At 39.2% G+C, this 19148-nt stretch overlaps 1 protein-coding gene across 1 annotated transcript in view; it reads left to right on the forward strand.

The window, feature by feature from the left end:
• The first annotated feature begins 3018 nt into the window (after window positions 1-3018).
• PDZRN4 (PDZ domain containing ring finger 4) overlaps window positions 3019-19148 on the forward strand; it is a 328124-nt gene continuing 311994 nt past the window's right edge. The window contains exons 1-3 of the mRNA XM_053661858.1: window positions 3019-3648; window positions 5916-6002; window positions 7624-7722. Coding sequence (XP_053517833.1) covers window positions 3019-3648; window positions 5916-6002; window positions 7624-7722 — 816 coding nt within the window. The remainder of the gene's footprint in view (window positions 3649-5915; window positions 6003-7623; window positions 7723-19148) is intronic.

Genomic DNA, 19148 nt, shown 5'->3' on the forward strand with positions numbered 1-19148 from the left:
TACTGCTCTAGAAATTGGCCCCAAGAATATAGCAAGCTAATTATTTATACGTTTTCATGAATGTATGACCCCTGAAAGTGGATTGGAGCAAAAACTAGTTCCTACACTGAAAATACCTAACCAAACACTGATTACTTTAACATATTTGGAGTTCAGCCATGGTCCTTGGTTTGGAGATGAAAGAAGTATATTTATCATCTTCCCATTGTATCTCAGGTTCAGTATAAATGGAAGATTATGAGAAAGGCGGTAGGCCTGGTCTTGGCCATGAACAGCAGGCCAGCTAGAAGCTGGCCCCACTGGACAAGAAGAAAGACAGTGTCTCGCCTTTCAGCTCTTTCCCCAAAGTGGCCTTTGAGCTTGCAATTTCCACTAACCAGGAATTCTTAGTAGATAATTATGATCAGTGAAGACATAAGGATGTGCCCAAGCTAATGACGCAAGAGGATAATTTTTCTCATTTGCCAAAAGGTATTAAAGTGTTACTGGATTTGTTTTACTGAAATATTTGTGTGTATTTTAAACTTATTTCAAGTACTTTCTTTGTTTACCTAGTTACTTCAATGTAATTGGGCTCCAGATTCCTAACTCAGCCAAGCTTTTCTGAAACATTACAATTGTCCTAATATATAGAATAATCTATTATAGTCTAGGAAATGAAATCAGACTACTTAGCTCAACTGATGTCACAGATTTATTATGCTGTGATGTCTTCATATGGGAAGAGCCCATGAGCTTCACTGAGGTATGTCCATTTCCTTAGTGTTCAGCTCTGACAATGTTTTTGTCCTGGTACTTAACTCTCTTGGAAGTACTCACATGTGTATTTTCTCATGCAAACTTGCATTTTGCATTTAGCAAAAGATTTTCCTAAGCTTCCTTCTGGCCTACTTCATTACTTGGCTTCACTTCACATGTTCTCATTTTTGAATTTGTTATTCTCTGTGGACATCCATCTTCTCTTCAACAGTCAAAATGTTGTACATCCTGGAATTACTCATACCATAACCTGCTCATGACCCTACTTCTGCTACAGGAATTGCACGGGTGGACCAAACTCATCATATAACCATTGCTGTATTTTTTTTTCCTTTTCAAGTAACTTCAAGTCTCATTTTCCTAATATCTCAATTGAACATTTTCAGATATCATGTCTTCTCTCTCTTTAAAAAGAAAAAGTTCTCACTGCCATTGTGTTTATTGTGTTTATGGTCAAACCCTAGCTCTAAAGTCACAGCTATCATAGGTTTTTCTATGTATAACAACAACAAAAAAGATGAAATAGAACCCTCTGGCCCAGATAATTTGAATAAATTCTATAACCTTTTTTATATGCTCTAGATAATTTACAAGAATATATACATGCTGTTAGTGTTAAATGATTTCTTACTGATTTGGAAATGTATTATTTGTTTCCTTGGGAAAAGGCCAAAGGAAAGGGGGAAGTTTAGAGCATTACGACAAATGCTATTTTGTCACATATCTATAGGAATACAACATGGAATATAGCATCTTATTTTGAAACAACTTTAAAAGCACATCAAAAATCTGGCAAGCCCCTCCTGAATCCCCACCACTATTGAACTGCTCTGATAAAACCTCATCTTTCAAACAGAAAGAAGGCTCCCTCTGAAGGTTCTTGTTAGCCTCTATTATTAGCCATTGCTAATTCTTCCCTCGGCTCCACGGATAAAGACTGGATCCTTGTTCATGTGTTTCAAACATAGCTTCTAGTCCTATACGAGAGTACACAGCTCTCTGGGAGCAACCCTTAGCTGTCAGTGAGGAATCATCAATGATTAATTTAGGGAGCCCATCCTAAGCATGTGGAAGTAGCTTCAGGATAAAGCAGGAAGTGGTGTGTGTCCAGGTGTTAGTGTTGCTTGGCATTCCCAGGTTTCAGAAGATGGTGGAGGAAGCTGGCTGGGGAAGGAGGGTTTGTAGGCACCCCTTGCTGCATATTTTCAGTAAGGCCTGACACGCTACACAGTTGGAAGGCTCAAATTGAGGGGGAAAGCAGTTGGGGCCTAAACTGTATATTCAGAGTAAATAGATGGAAGCAACTATTAAGATTTTATTTGTTGTTTCACTGATTTTTTAAAAATAATCCCTCCCTTTAATTCTCCTTTCCAGGTGCCCAAATGATTGCATTCCCTTCCCAATGGTAAATGCCTGTGGAAGTAGAAGATTGGGTGGTGGGGTGACTGAACCTGGAGTCAGACTGCTCAGTAACAGAATCCCAGCCTCCTCCCACGGTAGGAGGCCTTGAACGGCGGTTCAACTTCGCCCTAACAGAGACGTTTCCTAGGGCGAGCGAGCACCTGGCCTTTTCCCCATCGTTGCTGTCAGTCATCATCCCTGCTCGCTGTGCTCACCTGATTTTTGGACCGCAATTTAAGAAGGTCGGTTCTGTAGATAGCTCATAATGGTTTTCCTAAGGTGGCAGACACATTGAGCTGGTGATTTTGTAATTGGCTGATTTGAAAGAACAAGGGTGCGTCCAATTAAAACACATTTATTGAAGAGCGACTTGATGCGGAGCGGTGAGGATTCAATGGAAAACCTCCTGGACAAAGATTCTGCTTTCCTGGAGTTTATGTTCAGGTGGGATTAAAAGTTACTTCTCAACATCTGCGCTGAGCAGATGGGTAACGGGACCCAGCTCAGCACGAAGACTGCTTGAAGTTCACTTAAGCAGCACGGTTTTCTTAAGGGTTTTTGTAAACTGGCCTCAGTTCCCCGAGGACAAAATTTGAAAGAATATAAATTGCACAGCAGCGAATCGGGGGAGGCGTCACTTGAGGTGGCGTCTATTAGAGTCAATACGGCGGAACCAAGGGACTTAGCTGGAGCCTGAAAACTTCCAGCCAAACTCAGACTGCAACCCCCCACCCTTCACCTCCGCCCCTTGCAGCAGTCAGGGCCGCCAAAGGAGCGCTGTCCAAGGGGTATTCCTGGGAGACCAGGGGGATCGGAGAAAGTGGACTCCGCCTTCTCTTCTCCGTTCTCATCCCGGCCATGGGCTTTGCCCTGGAGCGCTTCGCCGAAGCCGTGGACCCGGATTTCGAGTGCAAGCTGTGCGGCCAGGTGCTGGAGGAGCCCCTTTGCACGCCTTGCGGGCACGTCTTCTGCGCCGGCTGCCTGCTGCCCTGGGCAGCGCGGTGGCGCCTGTGCCCGCTGCAGTGCCAGCCCTTGGCGCCCGGCGAGCTGTACCGGGTGCTGCCTCTGCGCAGCCTCATCCACAAGCTGCGCATCCGGTGTGACTACTGCGCCCGCGGTTGCGGCCGTTCGATCCCGCTGCACGAGCTGGAGGCTCACGTCGAACGCTGCGATTTCGGCCCTTCCCGCAGCGGCCTCTGGGGCTACGTTGTGGGGCCGGGCGGCCGCGGTGGCAAGGACGTGCCAGCGCGGGGGGGCTGCGGCACTGCGCCCAGGGCCGCCCGGGACGGGAGCGCGCGCGGGGGGCTGCCGAGCGGCCGCTGCGGGAGCGGGCGGGGGCCGGGGCCTCGAGTACTCGCCTGGAGGCGGCGCGAGAAGGCGCTGCAGGGCGAGGTGCCGCTCACTGCCCGCAGGTACCAGGAGAAGTTCACCCAGTACATGGCTCACGTCCGCAACTTCGCCAGGGACCTGAACGGTGGCCACGGCCGGGTAAGCGCAGAGGGGTAGGGCACTAGGGAAACGGTCCACTGGGGTGGAAAGAGGAACGGTTCTATCTGTACTTTAGGATTCCGGTGGACGGTGATAGTCCCTTCCTTGTCATGCAGGAGAAAGCACCCACCCGTCCTGATCTTTCTGTGCTATCATTCATCTTTCGAATGTTTTGGGAATGCGGTTAACAAGGATTCCTTCCTCTCCGCTTATATTAGGATCATCCAGAGTTAACCAGTTCCTATTCCAACTTTTCCACGAAGAAGGATGAATTAAGGAAACGCAGTTTCTCACTCAGAAACTTGCTGCCCGTCTTTCGATCTCCTACCTATGTTTTGTACTTGGCCCATACCTGAAGGCAGAAAAAGATAAGCCAGGAAGCCGGGACCTCTGCGACCTTGCCTCCCCTCTTCCCTGCACCAGCATCCCGGCGGCCTGGTCAGAGGCAAGCCTTTGGCTCTGAATGACTTAGTTTCCCCTGTGAGACAGCCCATGTCAGCCACCTTCTTTTACTCAGTACAGGGATTATCGGAGATGTGGGGAACTAAAGTTAAAAGATTAAGAGATGAGATTCTTTTTTTGGCTGCAGAGTTATTTTCATAGTCCTTACCTGCCCTCGCGTTTCATTATTGGTGAAGTGTGCGTGTGTGACTTGGGGAACCAAGTCTGGCAGCAGCCACAGCCATCTGCGGTCAGGGGACCCCCGGCGCAGAGGCTGTTTCCCTTCTTTGTCGAAGCTGCTGGCCCCGAACAGTGAACAGTGCTTGTGGTCTGCCCACTTTCAGACCGAATAAACAAGCCTCTTTGCAGCACCCCTCGTGAAGAGGCTTGTTTATAATACTGTTACTTCTCTTCTGGAGGACTTCTGCACAGTGTTTGACATTGTTGGTCGCTGCCATGGTGAGCAGGGATTTAGCAGAACTTGCACTCCATTCAAGGAGCTGTTTTCATTCTTCAGCGTCCTGGGGAGGAGCAACCCAGAACCATTCCCATTTGAGACTGCTGCCAGCTCAGGCATGGGATTAAGATGCTTCTGGCCTTGAAAAGTGAAATGTGAGGGGCTAAAATGTTCCTACTGATACACGGAAGCATACTGCTCGTTAAAAGCCTGGATGCTATGATTCTCTCTCCATCCCTCTTTTATCCAGGTAAACTTATAAAATGAGAAGAGCCAAGAGAGAAGCACAGAAATAACGCTCTGTAGTGCCAGTTCAGGTTTCCAGTTCTTAGGGAAGCAATGGCTGATGGAAAAGAGCCACGGCTAGAATTATATGAGAGAAGTCATTCAACAAGTCAAGCTATTGTTCTGAGAAGTGAGGAAAAACTGCCCGCCCGTGATTTGCAGACTTAATGATTGGAAAGCTTCTCTGTGCTCCTCAGAAATGTTTTCACACGACCAGTAGGGGCCGCTGTGTGCACTGCTGGGGAAAAGCTCCTGGGAAAAAGGTGGTGATGATGGTAGCGGTGGTAATGATGCTCCTGAGATTTTTATCATTCAGAAGTAATTACCAAATATATAATAACCTAGGATAGCCAATAATATCCATAGTGTGAAACAAAACCCGTCTGTTCTGGCACTATTCATCTTGTTTTAAAATTGGGTCTTTACTAATAAACAGGTTGTAGGTAAATGCCTAGGTGTTTAACTCCGATTTGGCCGTTGGAAGAGAAATACTACTTTACCTGGCAAAAATCCTGTTTTTAAAAAATCCTTCAAGAGTTATGCAAAACCAGATAAGAATATTTACAATTAGGATGACTGTAACTGGTCAGATCCTGCATTACAATAGTAACCCAAATAGTCCAGTTGAATGGAATTTATAAATAGTTCATTATTTCTTAAGGCTTTCTGTAGTGAAATTGTTACATAAAATAATTCTCAGATTCTTTCACAATTTATTTTACTCCTCTGTAATAAGGGGAAAGAATAAGAATAGCTACAGAGCTAAACCAGAAATCTGTTTTAAATTACAGTGAAGTCAGAATTAGATGATGAACACATTAGTATAAAAGTTGCATGTGTAAAAATGTAATACCATTCAGTAGAAAACAGTTATTTTTCTCACATGCATGGTGGTTCCCTTCAAATACATAACTTTCAAAGTTAGGTTAGGAAGAAAGTAACCTTCTCTCAAATTCAACCATTCTTAATTTTAAGGATTTCCTCTTTTCAAATGTTGACTTATTTGCAGGAAAAAAACATTACTCTAGCATTTATTTTCTAAACTATCTTTACTTAATTTGTTATTTTATTCCCTCTCTTCCAGGATGGAGAATATAAGCCATTCACCATTGTATTAGAGAGAGAAAATGACACTCTGGGATTTAATATTATAGGAGGTCGACCCAATCAGGTAACCCACCTGTTAATGCATAGCTCACTCTTTGCTTATAAAATAATAGAAAACTTACCTTTCATTTGTAGATTTTGAGTAAGAAAAACCTATTTCACAATAATGTGTATGGGCAATTTCTATTTACTGATATAGGGCAATTGTGTTGCCTGCTGTACCTCCTATTTATTATGTTAGATTGGTCAGTTTTCAGATACTTACACAGGCCAGGCTGTATATAATATATGTTGAATGAATAAAGGAAGAGTTAAAATAAGTTTTGAAATAAAGAGCTTTTGTTTTCACAAGTACCTAGGAAATGCCATGTTGAAGGACAAGAGTAAATCTGAAATATTTTTGGCTCCCCAAATCAAATCTTTTATTTAATCAAATGAATAATACTTTCTACATTGAAGCCAATTGTTTTCAAAATGCATGGGTTATAAATTACACTGTACAATGTAGTTGCAAAGTTCTGTTATATCCTTTAAATGCTGCATCAACTTAATCTTCACCATAACTAGAAAAAAGTGGTGAAGTCTTTTTAAAAAATTGTGTTCTTTCATTTTCCCAGTAAACTGCCATGAAATTTTTGCATCCTGTATTGCAGATGTTGTCTTGGAGTGGCTGGCCATATGCTCTGTTTAGGTCAGGATGGCAATGACATATTTCCTCTGTGTTTGCTATTTCAAAAACCTAGCAACTAATGACTGCTTGGCTTCTGTTTCTAGAACAGCCTCCACTTATTAGGGGAAATATGGATGTCTTTTTCATCATATCATTTTTGTCTCATTTTTCCCTAAGGAATAGTGTTATAAATGCCTGTTAGGTGTTTGACATTTAGATGACATTGGCCATTTTTTAGAGCCTCTTAAAATGCATGTTAAGGAAGGCTAATTAAGGAGAAATAATTTTATTTAAATTGCTATGAGCTACAATGACATTTAAAATTACACAACATATTATTATAGGATACTGAGCATTTTTTCTGAATAAGTTTTTTAATGTAATTGATTTCCTGAGACTGGCTAAAATGTCTACTTGTACCATATTGGCTATGCATTTGAGGTTTAACTAATCATCGGGCTCATTACACCTGGAAATGTGCAAAGATTAGCTCTGGTAGGTTCTCTTGCGATTTAGAGTTGATCTTTTGGAGTCTCACACTTGAGCAAGCTCCCAGTCTTCCCTGTGACGGGGAACAGAGCTCTGTTTCCAAATCTGTCACATCATGAGGCTAGGTTACATTTTCAAAACTATGACCACATCTCAAACCAATTATATAGTGAGGCTGGATATCCTTTTTGTTTTCTTTAACTTATAACCCTTTTTCATTGCACCTCTTTAGAAGTGAGACATTTTGTAAAGCATACATGCCCTTCCCCCATAGCTTCTTATGTATATGCAGAAACATAAATAGGTGATCTGGTCAGAGATGCTGCACTTGTTCTTTAAAGCTGCCATCTTGATTAATGACTGGTATTAAGTTAAAATTCAATGTCAAATCCTCAAGTGAAAAAGATGGTTTCATGTTAAAGAGGACTGACTGTGTGACATTTACTAAATTGTCCTTGATCCAACGTAAAATTTTGTTTACATCTTTCTTCCTGCTAATGGTTATGTTTCTTAACAAAATAACCAGGAAGAAATATCAACAGAAGGAATTTATGTTTCAAAAATTTTGGAAAATGGACCTGCAGACAGAGCAGATGGCCTGGAGATTCATGACAAAATCGTTGAGGTAAGACAATACTAAACCACAAAGATGACTCATGGAAGAAACATTTGGACATTTAAATTTCTAAACTTATTGATTTATCTGGGTGTGGAACTTATTAGCATGCATATCTAGCTAGAGTATAAGTATGTATCTCACCTATATCAATGATTAGATATTTGAATAAGATAATAATAATTCATCCAAAGTTTCTAAGTATATGAATGAATATCTCTGTTTTAATAATTGCCTTTCTTCATTAACTGTGAAGGTAGTTGTGTGATAATGAAGGGGTTAATATTTATAACATTTCAAAAAAATAATAAATCTCTTCTGAAGGACATTTTTGATAAGGAAACATTACTATTTTTAAACTTGATATTGGAGTTTGAAGCTATTCAGAACATTTCTTTTACTATTTTTTAGTTTAATATGGTTGTCTTCCTCATGTCTTTTTTACATGACTTAAAGGAAGCAGCTCTTTTTCTTCCTGTTGTAAAAACCTGGTGAGAACTCTTCATTTTTCTGTAGGGTGCATTGTAGCTGTATTGTTGTATTGGGGTTGGCAAAGTTAATACTTTCAAGTTGGTGAAATTTGGGCTATCACAATAGAATTTGGAGTCACTGCCATTCACATCAGTGTTTTAAAATTTTAACTGGCTGAGATAGTGTTATTTAGTGCTACCGTAAGTGATTAGGGTATTTGTGTCAGTGGAGTTATCTCCAATGTATTAGAAAGTTGTAAGGTGTGTTTGACGCCACTGTACTTTTGGGAAAATGCTATTCATTCTAGATTACATAATCAGTAGTGTTATCTTTCTGAATGTTTCTTTAAACTGTCTTGATGTTTTTTCTTTATTAAACTCTGAACAAAGTTTTAGATTTTCACTCATTATTTGTTTATTTTTAAAAAGTTGAATGTTGAATCATTTGACCTAGGATTGGGGTAAACAGTATAGAAGAGAGAATAATTTTTTGTTTTGGAAGAAGAGGACTTATAACATGTATAAATTAGCTGAATAGGCACTTTGAGGAAGAGAAAAGAGAAAAAATTGGCTGAAATGCTGTGTTTTTTATCTGCAGAAGCCTCTTGTGGCACAATTCTCCCCTTCCAGTTGTGTAGCCAAGAATAGACAGGCCTGCTTTCACAGGCTCTGTCCAGGTTCTCTGCACAGTTTGCCCGAAGGCACATTTATATCACAGTCTAAAGTTAGAATTTTTCTATTTCTACTTGTCTTTGTGCAGTATAACTAAAAGGGCCACATAGCAAACAAGCTGTCTTTTTTTTCTGCCTTTTCTCTAAAGCCTTTTGGTTTTTCCATTTAACTGCATTTAAATTTCCATTTCACTGCCTTTGATACTATTAGAAGGGCTGTTGGAACTGAATACAATTAGTACACACACACACACACACACAGCAGAAACACATACTAGGGATTTAGAAAATAATTTATTTAGCTAGGTAACAATGTTATATATGCTTTATTAATGTTGCATTAAAAAGAGGAGGGATAATTTGTCTTTTATACTGTGATATACTACTTTTGTTAAAAATTTATTGGTTTTATTCATGTAAGGAGGTAATGTTATAAAGAATATGGTTGATAAATGAAGTGCATCCAAATATCTATCTAATGCTATTACTAATATATGTCCAAATAAGCTTATTCAAATCATATAAGATAATGATCAAGAATAACAACCATAAAAACCTAAATTATGATTTATGACTAGCTGTTATACTAGTATTATTTCACCTTGATGTGCATATATTAGCAGATAAATGAGAGCTTGAAATTTGCTTCATTGGTAGAACTTATCAATGTATATTTTCTGCCAGGGCACACTGGTAATATGCATATTTTTGTTAGGGTTCTATAATAGATTCATGTGACCACATTTGCAATTAGGAAATAAGTTAGATGATATGTATATTTCTGAAATGTTGTCTGTTAAATAGCATGAAATATTTTGGAAGGAAGGTTATTAGAATTAAATCTTACATATTTAGTCATTCAGTGATGCCATTAGCTTTTTTTTTTAAGAATTTTTATTTATTTATTTTCAGAGAGAGGAGAAGGGAGGGAGAAAGAAAGGGAGAGAAACATTGATGTGTGAGGGAAACATCAATCCATTGTGCCTCTCACATGGCCCCAACTGGGCACCTGGCTCGCAACCCAGGCATGTGCTCTGATGGGGACTTGAACCAGTGACCTTTTGGTTTACAGGCCAGTAGCCGCACTCAATCCACTGAGCCACACCAGCCAGGGCACAGTCAGCTTTTAAAAATAGATATTTGTGTGACGTTATTTGATTCATGTATTTAAACAAGTAGCGTATGGGTGTAAAAGATCTATATATACCAATTAAAGTTAGAAATATTTAATGCTTGCCAGTTATTGTAGCTCATCTGCTGCTGGGGTGCCCGTTAACTTTACACATTTTATAGTAATAGGAGGCTTATAAGAAATGTATTAATTAACTTAAAATACACAGAAGAAGAAAGAGCTTTAAAATAATTTTCCCATTTTTTTATACTCAATGATTTGTTTACTGAACTCCATTGCATTTAAAACCATGCTGATTTAAACCTGGTGCAACAAATGAATTTGTTAGCAGTATAAAGTGCACCAGTAGTTCATACATTATAAAAGGACTCATAGACCTACGTGCTACAGTCTGACACATTACCAAGTGCTTTGAATTCAGCGATATATGACTGAAATAAAGAAACTGTTAGGCAGCTTATTTTTTTATTACAATCAAGATGTGCTAAAATTTTGGCAAGTGAATTGCTCACAGCACACATTACCACAGGGTCTGATCAAATAAAATATTTTCTTAAATCATTCAGTTGAAGGAGAAAATAGATATGCTATTAAAGATTTGGTTCTATTCATTAAAGAGATTTTACTAATCCTCCTAAAAACACTAGATGTAATTTTGCCAAAGTTTAACAGGAGCCAGCAGCTCCCCAGTGGTATTGGAAACATGTTGCTTCCCACTGAAACTGATCAAATAAATGCAAGACTTATGACAGGAAAAGTCATAGTCATGAGGTATTCTATGTCGTATTTCTCACGTAATACAAGGCAAATTCAGTCTTGGAGTCAGTTCCATTAGAAACCATGTTTATCCCTTTCCGGGTATTTAAACAGCTGCATTCATTAACATAGCTATGTGTGTACGTTCAGGGAAGACATCAGTGGTGATATGTAAGTTATGCCATCAGGTGCTTAAGTACCACTGGAGACTGAACAGGCAGAAGATATTTTTCAAGGCTTTTTGAGACATCTCAGAAGTTTACATAGAGCAGGCATTCACCCGAGTATACATCCAAATAAAAGCTGGTTTTTTTACCCCTTCCAGACTCAAAAGAACCATAGAAGATGCTCAATACTATCAGAGGCCTAGGCACAGTTCTCTAAGAGGTGGATGCCACTACTCTGGTTACCATCATGTTAGACGCCTGAGGGCAGGGAGTTGAGAATCAAGGTTCAGTGCTGCAGTCAGCAACTCTTCCTCTGTTATCATCTCTGTGATGCTGATAGCAGACCCTGCAATCAGGACCCCAGAGTGGGAAAGTGAGGAGGAGAGTGGATAGTCATTTACGGGCCTTGGTTCACACATTCTTCTCCTTACCCTTCCCCCAGGTCCCCGCCAAGACTGTGTGGCAGGCGAGTCCCCACTTCTCTCAGTCTCTGGAGACCAGGGAGTGAGGGTGGGGTCTGTGCAGTTTATGAGAAGAATAGTTTGGGGCAGAAAGCAGACTTTTTATTAGTATATATATTAAAATCCCTTCTGCTTATTTAGTTTGAAATCATGGTGAAATGTAGGACACAAGGCCTTTTCATTTATTTTAGAAATAGATCCCACATTGAACAATGTCAGGGCAGCACTTTCTAGAAAGTGCTGAGTTAGTCAGTGCCAGGAAGGACTTTACAAATGTAATGTCTCAACAAGAATTTCTTAACTATTTCAGACTGCTACACTTTTTTTTTCTGGAACCTTCTACCTTCCACCTTTTATGCCATTACTCTCTGCACTGCTATAGTAAGAATCTTTGCTGGTTATCACATTTATTTGCCTAAGGCTCTGCACAGTTCCATCACAGCTGTTTTAATGCCGGAAATTTAAATGCAGATCGGAGCTGAACATTCAGGAACGCTGTTGAAGCAGATATACAATGTGCTGTGTCTTTATGTGCCCGATGGCACAGTGGCCCTTATTGCCTCACAGAGCAGCCCTACTCATTTGTGTATGTGTGAAAAGCACTTATAAGTTTTGTAGATCACTTGTAAGGCTGGTGGGCCATTTGTTTTTTGACAAATTGCTATTAATTCAAACGCATCACTGAACTCTTCAAAAATTACTTTACATTTTAAAAGTGTATTTTAAGTGTTTAAAAGCATTGACTGATTGAAAGAATTAAGAAAGAACTAAAAGCAATGGTGTTAATGCAAGTAAAGAATCACATTGTAATGAGGTGTGTAGTCATGGTTAAATGTTACTTTCATTGAATGTAGTTTTAACATCATGATATAGGTATCATTATATAAATGCATATTTAATGTCCTTTGAAAATGACTGTGGTGGAGTAGGAGAAGCATGAATACTGAAATTGAGGAAATCTGGCTGGAATTCATCTCCTGACTCTTGAAACTGTGTAGCCTCAGTTTCTGTGCCCCAGCTGTGCCTCGGTTTCTATGGCGTTCATGGTTACTGTGTACACAAAGTGCCTGCACAGGGCAGGCTCTCGGACCCACCACTGGGAGCCTGCTGTGTCTCCTTCAGCTGATGCAAGTAGCTTGTTCTCCAGGTGCGCCGAGACCATAGAGGGCTGGGTATTTTCCTACCTTGGAGAATCCAGGTCACTCTCTCCCAGCTTTCAGTGATTCCCATTTCCAGACACCACGGTTTGGATGAGCAACTATAGGAAGCTTTAAGTTGTTCAATTTTCACATATTCATATGTACAGTCGGATGCAAAAAGGGATATGGGAGAAAACTTTATAATTATATACTCGTGGTGTAATTTTGTTACTCAACAAGTTTTTACTAGTTTCCTGGAGGTGCCAGATGGCATACTGTGTGCTAGGAAGGAGCACTAGGACCCATTGTGCACCCTCATGTGCCTCATCCAGAAGACGTCCGGTTTTTGCCTGCACAAGGCAAAGCAGGCTATTGTATGAAGCTGCTTCTTCAGTTGCTTCAAACATGAGTGGGCATCACCATGTTGCCTTAGTGAAGTGACACCACAGGTTTCATCCAGTTTTCCTGTTCTCCAAGTAGTAGTTCAACTCTTTTTGAGAAATCATGACAGTGGTTAATTTGTAAAACAGAATCTGTGGGTATAAGACAGCATCATAGTTTCCAAAAGGGGCACAGACTTTGAACTTGGGTCTTGGCCTTGAGTATGTAGCGAGTTATCTTGCCAAGTTTTCTCAATTTCTCTTATTTTCAGGGTTTTTCGTTTGTTTGTTTTGTCTGTAACTACATGGGCAACAATAGCTCATTCCTGGATTATCTAACTTGATAAACATAGTGTTCTGCCAGTCCACTGAGTGTCCATTGTTCATAAATACAGTTTTATTTTAGCTTACAAGAGAGGCTGGAAAGGTGTTCACACCATTGAGTTTTATTGTGTTAAGCACTGTTTTATCTACTTTAAATTTATGGGAGATGAACTTAAGTTTGGGGGGCATTTTTCTTGAGTGCTAACTAAGCTTCTGAGAAAGGCAACAGGGCCACACATCTGATTGTGCAGTTCACAGTCTGCACGTGGTGTTCCTGTCAGGGCTCTGACTGTAGTTCCTGCTCTCCACACTGTTCCGTGCTACAGAACCACATCGGAGTACTGATAACTTTATTTTATTTATGCCACATTTTGCTTAGGTAGAGTTGACATACAGCATTATATTAGTTTCAGGTATACAACATAATGATTTGGTGTTTGTATATATTTTGAAATTATGAAATCACCACAGTAAGTCTATTTTTATAGAATTTATTTTCCCATGATTAGAAGTTTTAAGATCTACTCTTAGCAACTTTCAAATACACAATACAGTGTTACTAACTATAGTCACCATGCTGTACATCATACTCACAATTTTTTATGCTGGAAGTTTGCACCCTTTGACCCCCTTCTCTTATTTCTCCCACATGAACAACTCTGCCTCTGCCAACCACCTATGTGTTCTCTGTATCTAGGAGCTTGTTTTTATTGTTTATTTGTTTTATGTTGTTTGATTCCCCATGTAAGTGAGAAATACAGTATTTTCTTTCTTGTCAGACTTGTTTCATTTAACATAATGCCCTCAAAGTCCATTCATGTTGTTCCATATGCCAAAATTTCATTCTATTTTTGTGGCTGAATAATATTGCATTGTGTACATATAAGACATTTTTTTTGTTTGGTTATCTGTCGATGCACATTTGGGTTATTTCCATGTCTTGGCTATTATAAATAATGCAGCAGTGAACAGAAGGGTGCATATATCTTTTTGAGTTAGTATTTTTGTTTTCTTTGGATAAATAATGAGAAGTGGAATTGATAGATAGTATGATAGTTCTATTTTTAATTTTTAGAGGAACCTCCATATGGTTTTCCATAGTGATGGTACCAGTTCATATTCTCACCAAGAATTCACGGGTGTTCCCTTCTCTCCACATCCTCTCCAGCATTTGTTATCTCTTGACTTTTTTGATAATTGCCATTCTAACAGGTATGAAAAGATATCTCACTGTGGTTTTGATTTGCATTTCCCTGATAGTGATTTTGAGCTTTTCACCTGTTTGCCATCTTTTTTGGAAAAAAATATATTCAGATCCTCTGCCCATTTCTTAATTGTATAGTCAGCTTTTTTTGCTATTGAGTTGTATGATTTCTTTCTATTTTGAGTGTTAGCTGCTAATCAGATATATGGCTTGAAAATGTTTTCTACCTATAAATTTTGTTGATGGTTTCCTTTCTGTGCAGAAGCTTTTGGTCTAATGTGGTCCTGCTTGTACTGTGTTACTTTGGGATAAAATGTTCTGCACATAGCTATTAAGTCCATCTGGACTAATTTGTTGGTTAAGGTTAATGTTTCCTTACTGATTTTCTGTCTGGATGATCTATCCATTCATGCAAGTGGAATACTAAGTCCCCTATCATTATTTTATTGCTACCTATTTCTCCTTTTATGTCTGTGAATATTTGCTTTATATATTTAGGTGCACTTATGTTGGATGCAGAGATATTTACAAATGTTATATCCTCTTGTAATATCCACTTGTTATATCCACTTTATGTTCTTTGAGTAGAGAATTTAGTGTTTTTACTTTCAAAGTAATTAATGATAAGTATGCATGTACCTATTATCATTTTTTAAAAATTGTTTTCTGTCTGTTTTGTAATTTGCTTCTTCTACTCTCTTCCATTGTGGTTTGATGACTTTATTTAATGCTATGTTTAGATTCCTTTCTCATTATCTTTTGTGTATCTACTATAGATTTTGCCTTGTGTTACCATGAGGCTTATATACAACATACCAAATTTAAATTGTTGTTTTAAATTTATAACAATTTAAGTCTGAACATATTCTAAAGCTCTACATTTTTACTCTCCCCCACACCATGATTTGTTTTTGATGTCACATTTTACATCTTATGTTTTTATTCCTTAACTAATTATTGTAGGTACAATTATTTGTACTACATTTGCCTTTAGACCTTCATACTAGCTTTATAAGTGATTATCCTTTACTATATATTTATCTTACCAGTGAGATTTATACTTTTATACATTTCCTTATTACTTTTATCTGTTTCCTTATTACTTTTCCACTCAAAGAAGCCCCTCAAACATTTCTTGTATGGCTGATATAGTGGCAATGAACTCTTGTCTGCAAAACTCTATTTCTCCAATTCTGAGTGATCATTTTGCCAGGTGGAGTATTCCTGGTTGGAAGGTTTTTTTTTTCCTTTCAACATATTGGATACACCATGCCACTCCCTATGGGCTGCAAAGTTCTTGCTAAAAAATCCACCCATGGTCTTATTGAGATCCCCTAATCTATAAAGAGTTGTTTTTCTCTGTTTGCTTTTGAAAGTCTCTCCTTGTCTTTAACTTTAAAAAATATATATTTTATTGATTATGCCATTACAATTGTCCCATTCCCCCCTTTCATTCCCCTCCACCCTGCACACCTCCTCCCCCCACATTCCCCCTTTAGTTCATGTCCATGTGTCATAAGTTTTTTAGTTTCTACATTTCCCACACTGCTCTTGCCCTTCCCCTGTCTATTTTCTCCCCACTGTCTATGCTACTTATTCTCTATACCTTTTCCCCCTCTTTCCTCCTCCTACTCCCCTTTTGCTAACCCTCCATGTGATCTCCATTTCTGTGGTTCTGTTCCTGTTCTAGTTGTTTGCTTAGTTTGCTTTTGTTTTAGGTGTGGTTGTTAATAACTGTGAGTTTGCTATCCTTTCACTGTTCATATTTTTTATCTTCTTTTTCTTAGATAAGTCCCTTTAACATTTCATATAATAAGGGCTTGATGATGATGAACTCTTTGAATTTGATCTTTTCTGAGAAGCACTTTATCTGCCCTTCCATTCTAAATGAAAGCTTTGCTGGATAGAGCAATCTTGGATGTAGGTCCTTGTCTTTCATGACTTGGGATTCTTCTTTCCACCCCCCTCTTGCCTGTAAACTCTATTTTGAGAAATTAGCTGACAGTCTTATGGGAACTCCTTTATAAGTGACTGTCCCCCTATCTCTTGCTGCTTCTAGAATTCTCTCCTTCATTTTCATCTTGGCTAAAGTAATGATGATGTGCCTTGGTGTGTTCCTCCTTGGGTTCACCTTCTTTGGGACTCTCTGAGTGTCCTGGACTTCCTGAAAGGAAGTATTTCCTTTGCCAGATTGGGGAAGTTCTCTTTTATTATTTGTTCAAATAAGTTTTCCACTTGTTGCTCTTCCTCTTCCCCTTCTGATACCCCTATAATTTGGATATTGGAATGTTTCAAGATGTCCTGGAGGTTCCTAAGCCCCTCCTCATTTTTTTGAATTCCTGTTTCTTCATTCTTTTTTCTTTCTTTCTTTCTTTCTTTCTTTCTTTCTTTCTTTCTTTCTTTCTCTCTCTCTCTCTCTTTCTTTCTTTCTTTCTTTCTTTCTTTCTTTCTTTCTTTCTTTCTTTCTTTCTTTCTTTCTTTCTTTCTCTCTTTCCCTCTCTCTTTCTTTCTTTCTCTTTCTTTCTTTCTTTCTTTCTTTCTTTCTTTCTTTCTTTCTCTCTCTCTCTTTCTTTCTTTCTCTCTCTCTCTTTCTCTCTCTCTCTTTCTCCCTTCCTTCCTTCCTTCCTTCCTTCCTTCCTTCCTTCCTTCCTTTCTTCCTTCCTTCCTTTCTTTCTTTCTTCCTTCCTTCCTTCCTTCCTTCCTTCCTTCCTTCCTTCCTTCCTTCCTTTCTTTCTTTCTTTCTTTCTTTCTTCCTTTCTTCCTTTCTTTCTTCCTTCCTTCCTTCCTTCCTTCCTTCCTTCCTTCCTTCCTTTCTTCCTTCCTTCCTTCCTTTCTTTCTTCCTTCCTTCCTTCCTTCCTTCCTTCCTTCCTTCCTTCCTTCCTTCCTTCCTTTCTTTCTTTCTTTCTTTCTTTCTTTCTTTCTTTCTTTCTTTCTTTCTTTCTTTCTTTCTTTCCACTCCATTGATTTGAGTCCCAGTTGTTTTTTTTTTTCCCATCACTATTGGATCCCTGTGCATTTTCTTTCATTTCACTTAGTGTAGCCTTTATTTTTTCATCTAATTCGCAACCAAAATCAACCAGATCTGTGAGCATCCTGATCACCAGTGTTTTGAACTGTGCATCTGATAGGTTAGCTATCTCTTGGTGACTTAAAAGTATTGGCTCTGGGGCTTTGATTTGTTCTTCTGTTTGAGCCATAATTTTTTGGTATGATTGCACCTGGTACGTATGAGGGGCAAAGCCTCAGGTGTTCATCAGGACAGGGCACCCAAGTAACTGGGTTGTGATGCTGTATGTGGGGGCAGGGTCAGAGAGGGAGTAATGGCACTTGCTCTACTCTCTCTCAGATTTTGGTCCCCTCTGCCACTGTCCACAAACAAATTGGGCCCTCCTAGTGCTGGTTCCAGTTTGGGTGGGCTTGTGTACATTCTAGGACCCTGTGGGTCTCTCCAACAAACTCTCCTGTGAGGCTTGGAGTCTTTCCTGGCACTTCAACCCCTGCAAGTTTTTTCAATTGGTGCTTTTAGTCTTTATTTCCCAGCTCTGGGGTCCTGGGTTGCATGGTGTGTCTCGCTGCCCATTTTTGCTTGGTTTATCCACACACAAATGTGTGTCCACAGTCAGCCAACCACCTTGCCTCACTGGGTCTGCTCCTTTCCTCCCCATACCCAGGTCTACCAACCACACTTTTTCCTGCCTCAGTCCCTCTCTGCGGGCCGACAAATCTTCCCCTCTTACTGGTCTGGATGAATGGTTCATTGTTGTTGGACTTTGGTACAGTTCAATTTTCTGTCTGTTCTGGTTGTGTTTTTGTTTCTAAATCTTTGTTGTCCTTAAATTTGGTTGTGTGAAGAGGCACAGTATTTCCACCTACACCTTCATTTTAGCTGGAAGTCTTTAACTTTTGACATTGTGATTATAATTTGTCTTGGCGTTGGTCTCTTTGGTGCCATCTTTTTTGAAATTTTCTGGGATTCATGGATCTGGATGTTTATTTCCTTCCATAGGTTAGGAAAAAATTCACCATTGTTTCTTCAAATAGACTTCCCGCTATTTTCTCTTTTCCTTTTGGGACTTTTATAATGCAAATCTTAGTTTGCATGATATTTTCCCATAAGTCCCCTAATATCGTCACTTATTTTTCTTTTTTTTTTTTTTTTTGCTATTGTGATTTGCTGAGTTCTTCTGCCATATCTGTGAGTTAACTAGTCCTTTCCTGTGTTTCATGTAATCTGCTCTTGAAACCCCTGGAGTATTTTTTCAGTTCAGTTTATTATATTCTTCAGCTTTGCCAATTTGTTTGTTGTGATTTCTGTTTGTTGTCTTCTCATATTTTCTCTTTGTTGAAGTTTTCACTGTGGGCATCCATTCTTCTCCCAAGTTTGGTGAACATCCTTATGATCATTACTTTGAACTCTATCAAGTAAATTACTTATCTCCAATTTTTTAATTCAAATTTTTAAAATTGATTTTGAAGAGAGAGGAAGGAAGAGAGAGACAGAGAGAGAGAAATAGTAACTTGTTATTCCATTTATTTGTACATTCATTGGCTGATTTTTGAATGTGTCCTGACCAGGGATTGAAACCACAATCTTGCTCTAAGCATCTGAGCTACATAGCCAGGATATGTCTCTATTTCACTGTGGTTTTTTTAAAAGAATATTATCTTGCCTTTTTTGGTAACACAGTTATTTATTTATTTATTTGCTTGTTTGTTTAACTTTCTGTGTT

Source organism: Artibeus jamaicensis, unplaced genomic scaffold, assembly GCF_021234435.1.
Source record: "Artibeus jamaicensis isolate MK-2021 breed Jamaican fruit bat unplaced genomic scaffold, CSHL_Jam_final contig_233, whole genome shotgun sequence".
NCBI lineage: Eukaryota > Metazoa > Chordata > Mammalia > Chiroptera > Phyllostomidae > Artibeus > Artibeus jamaicensis.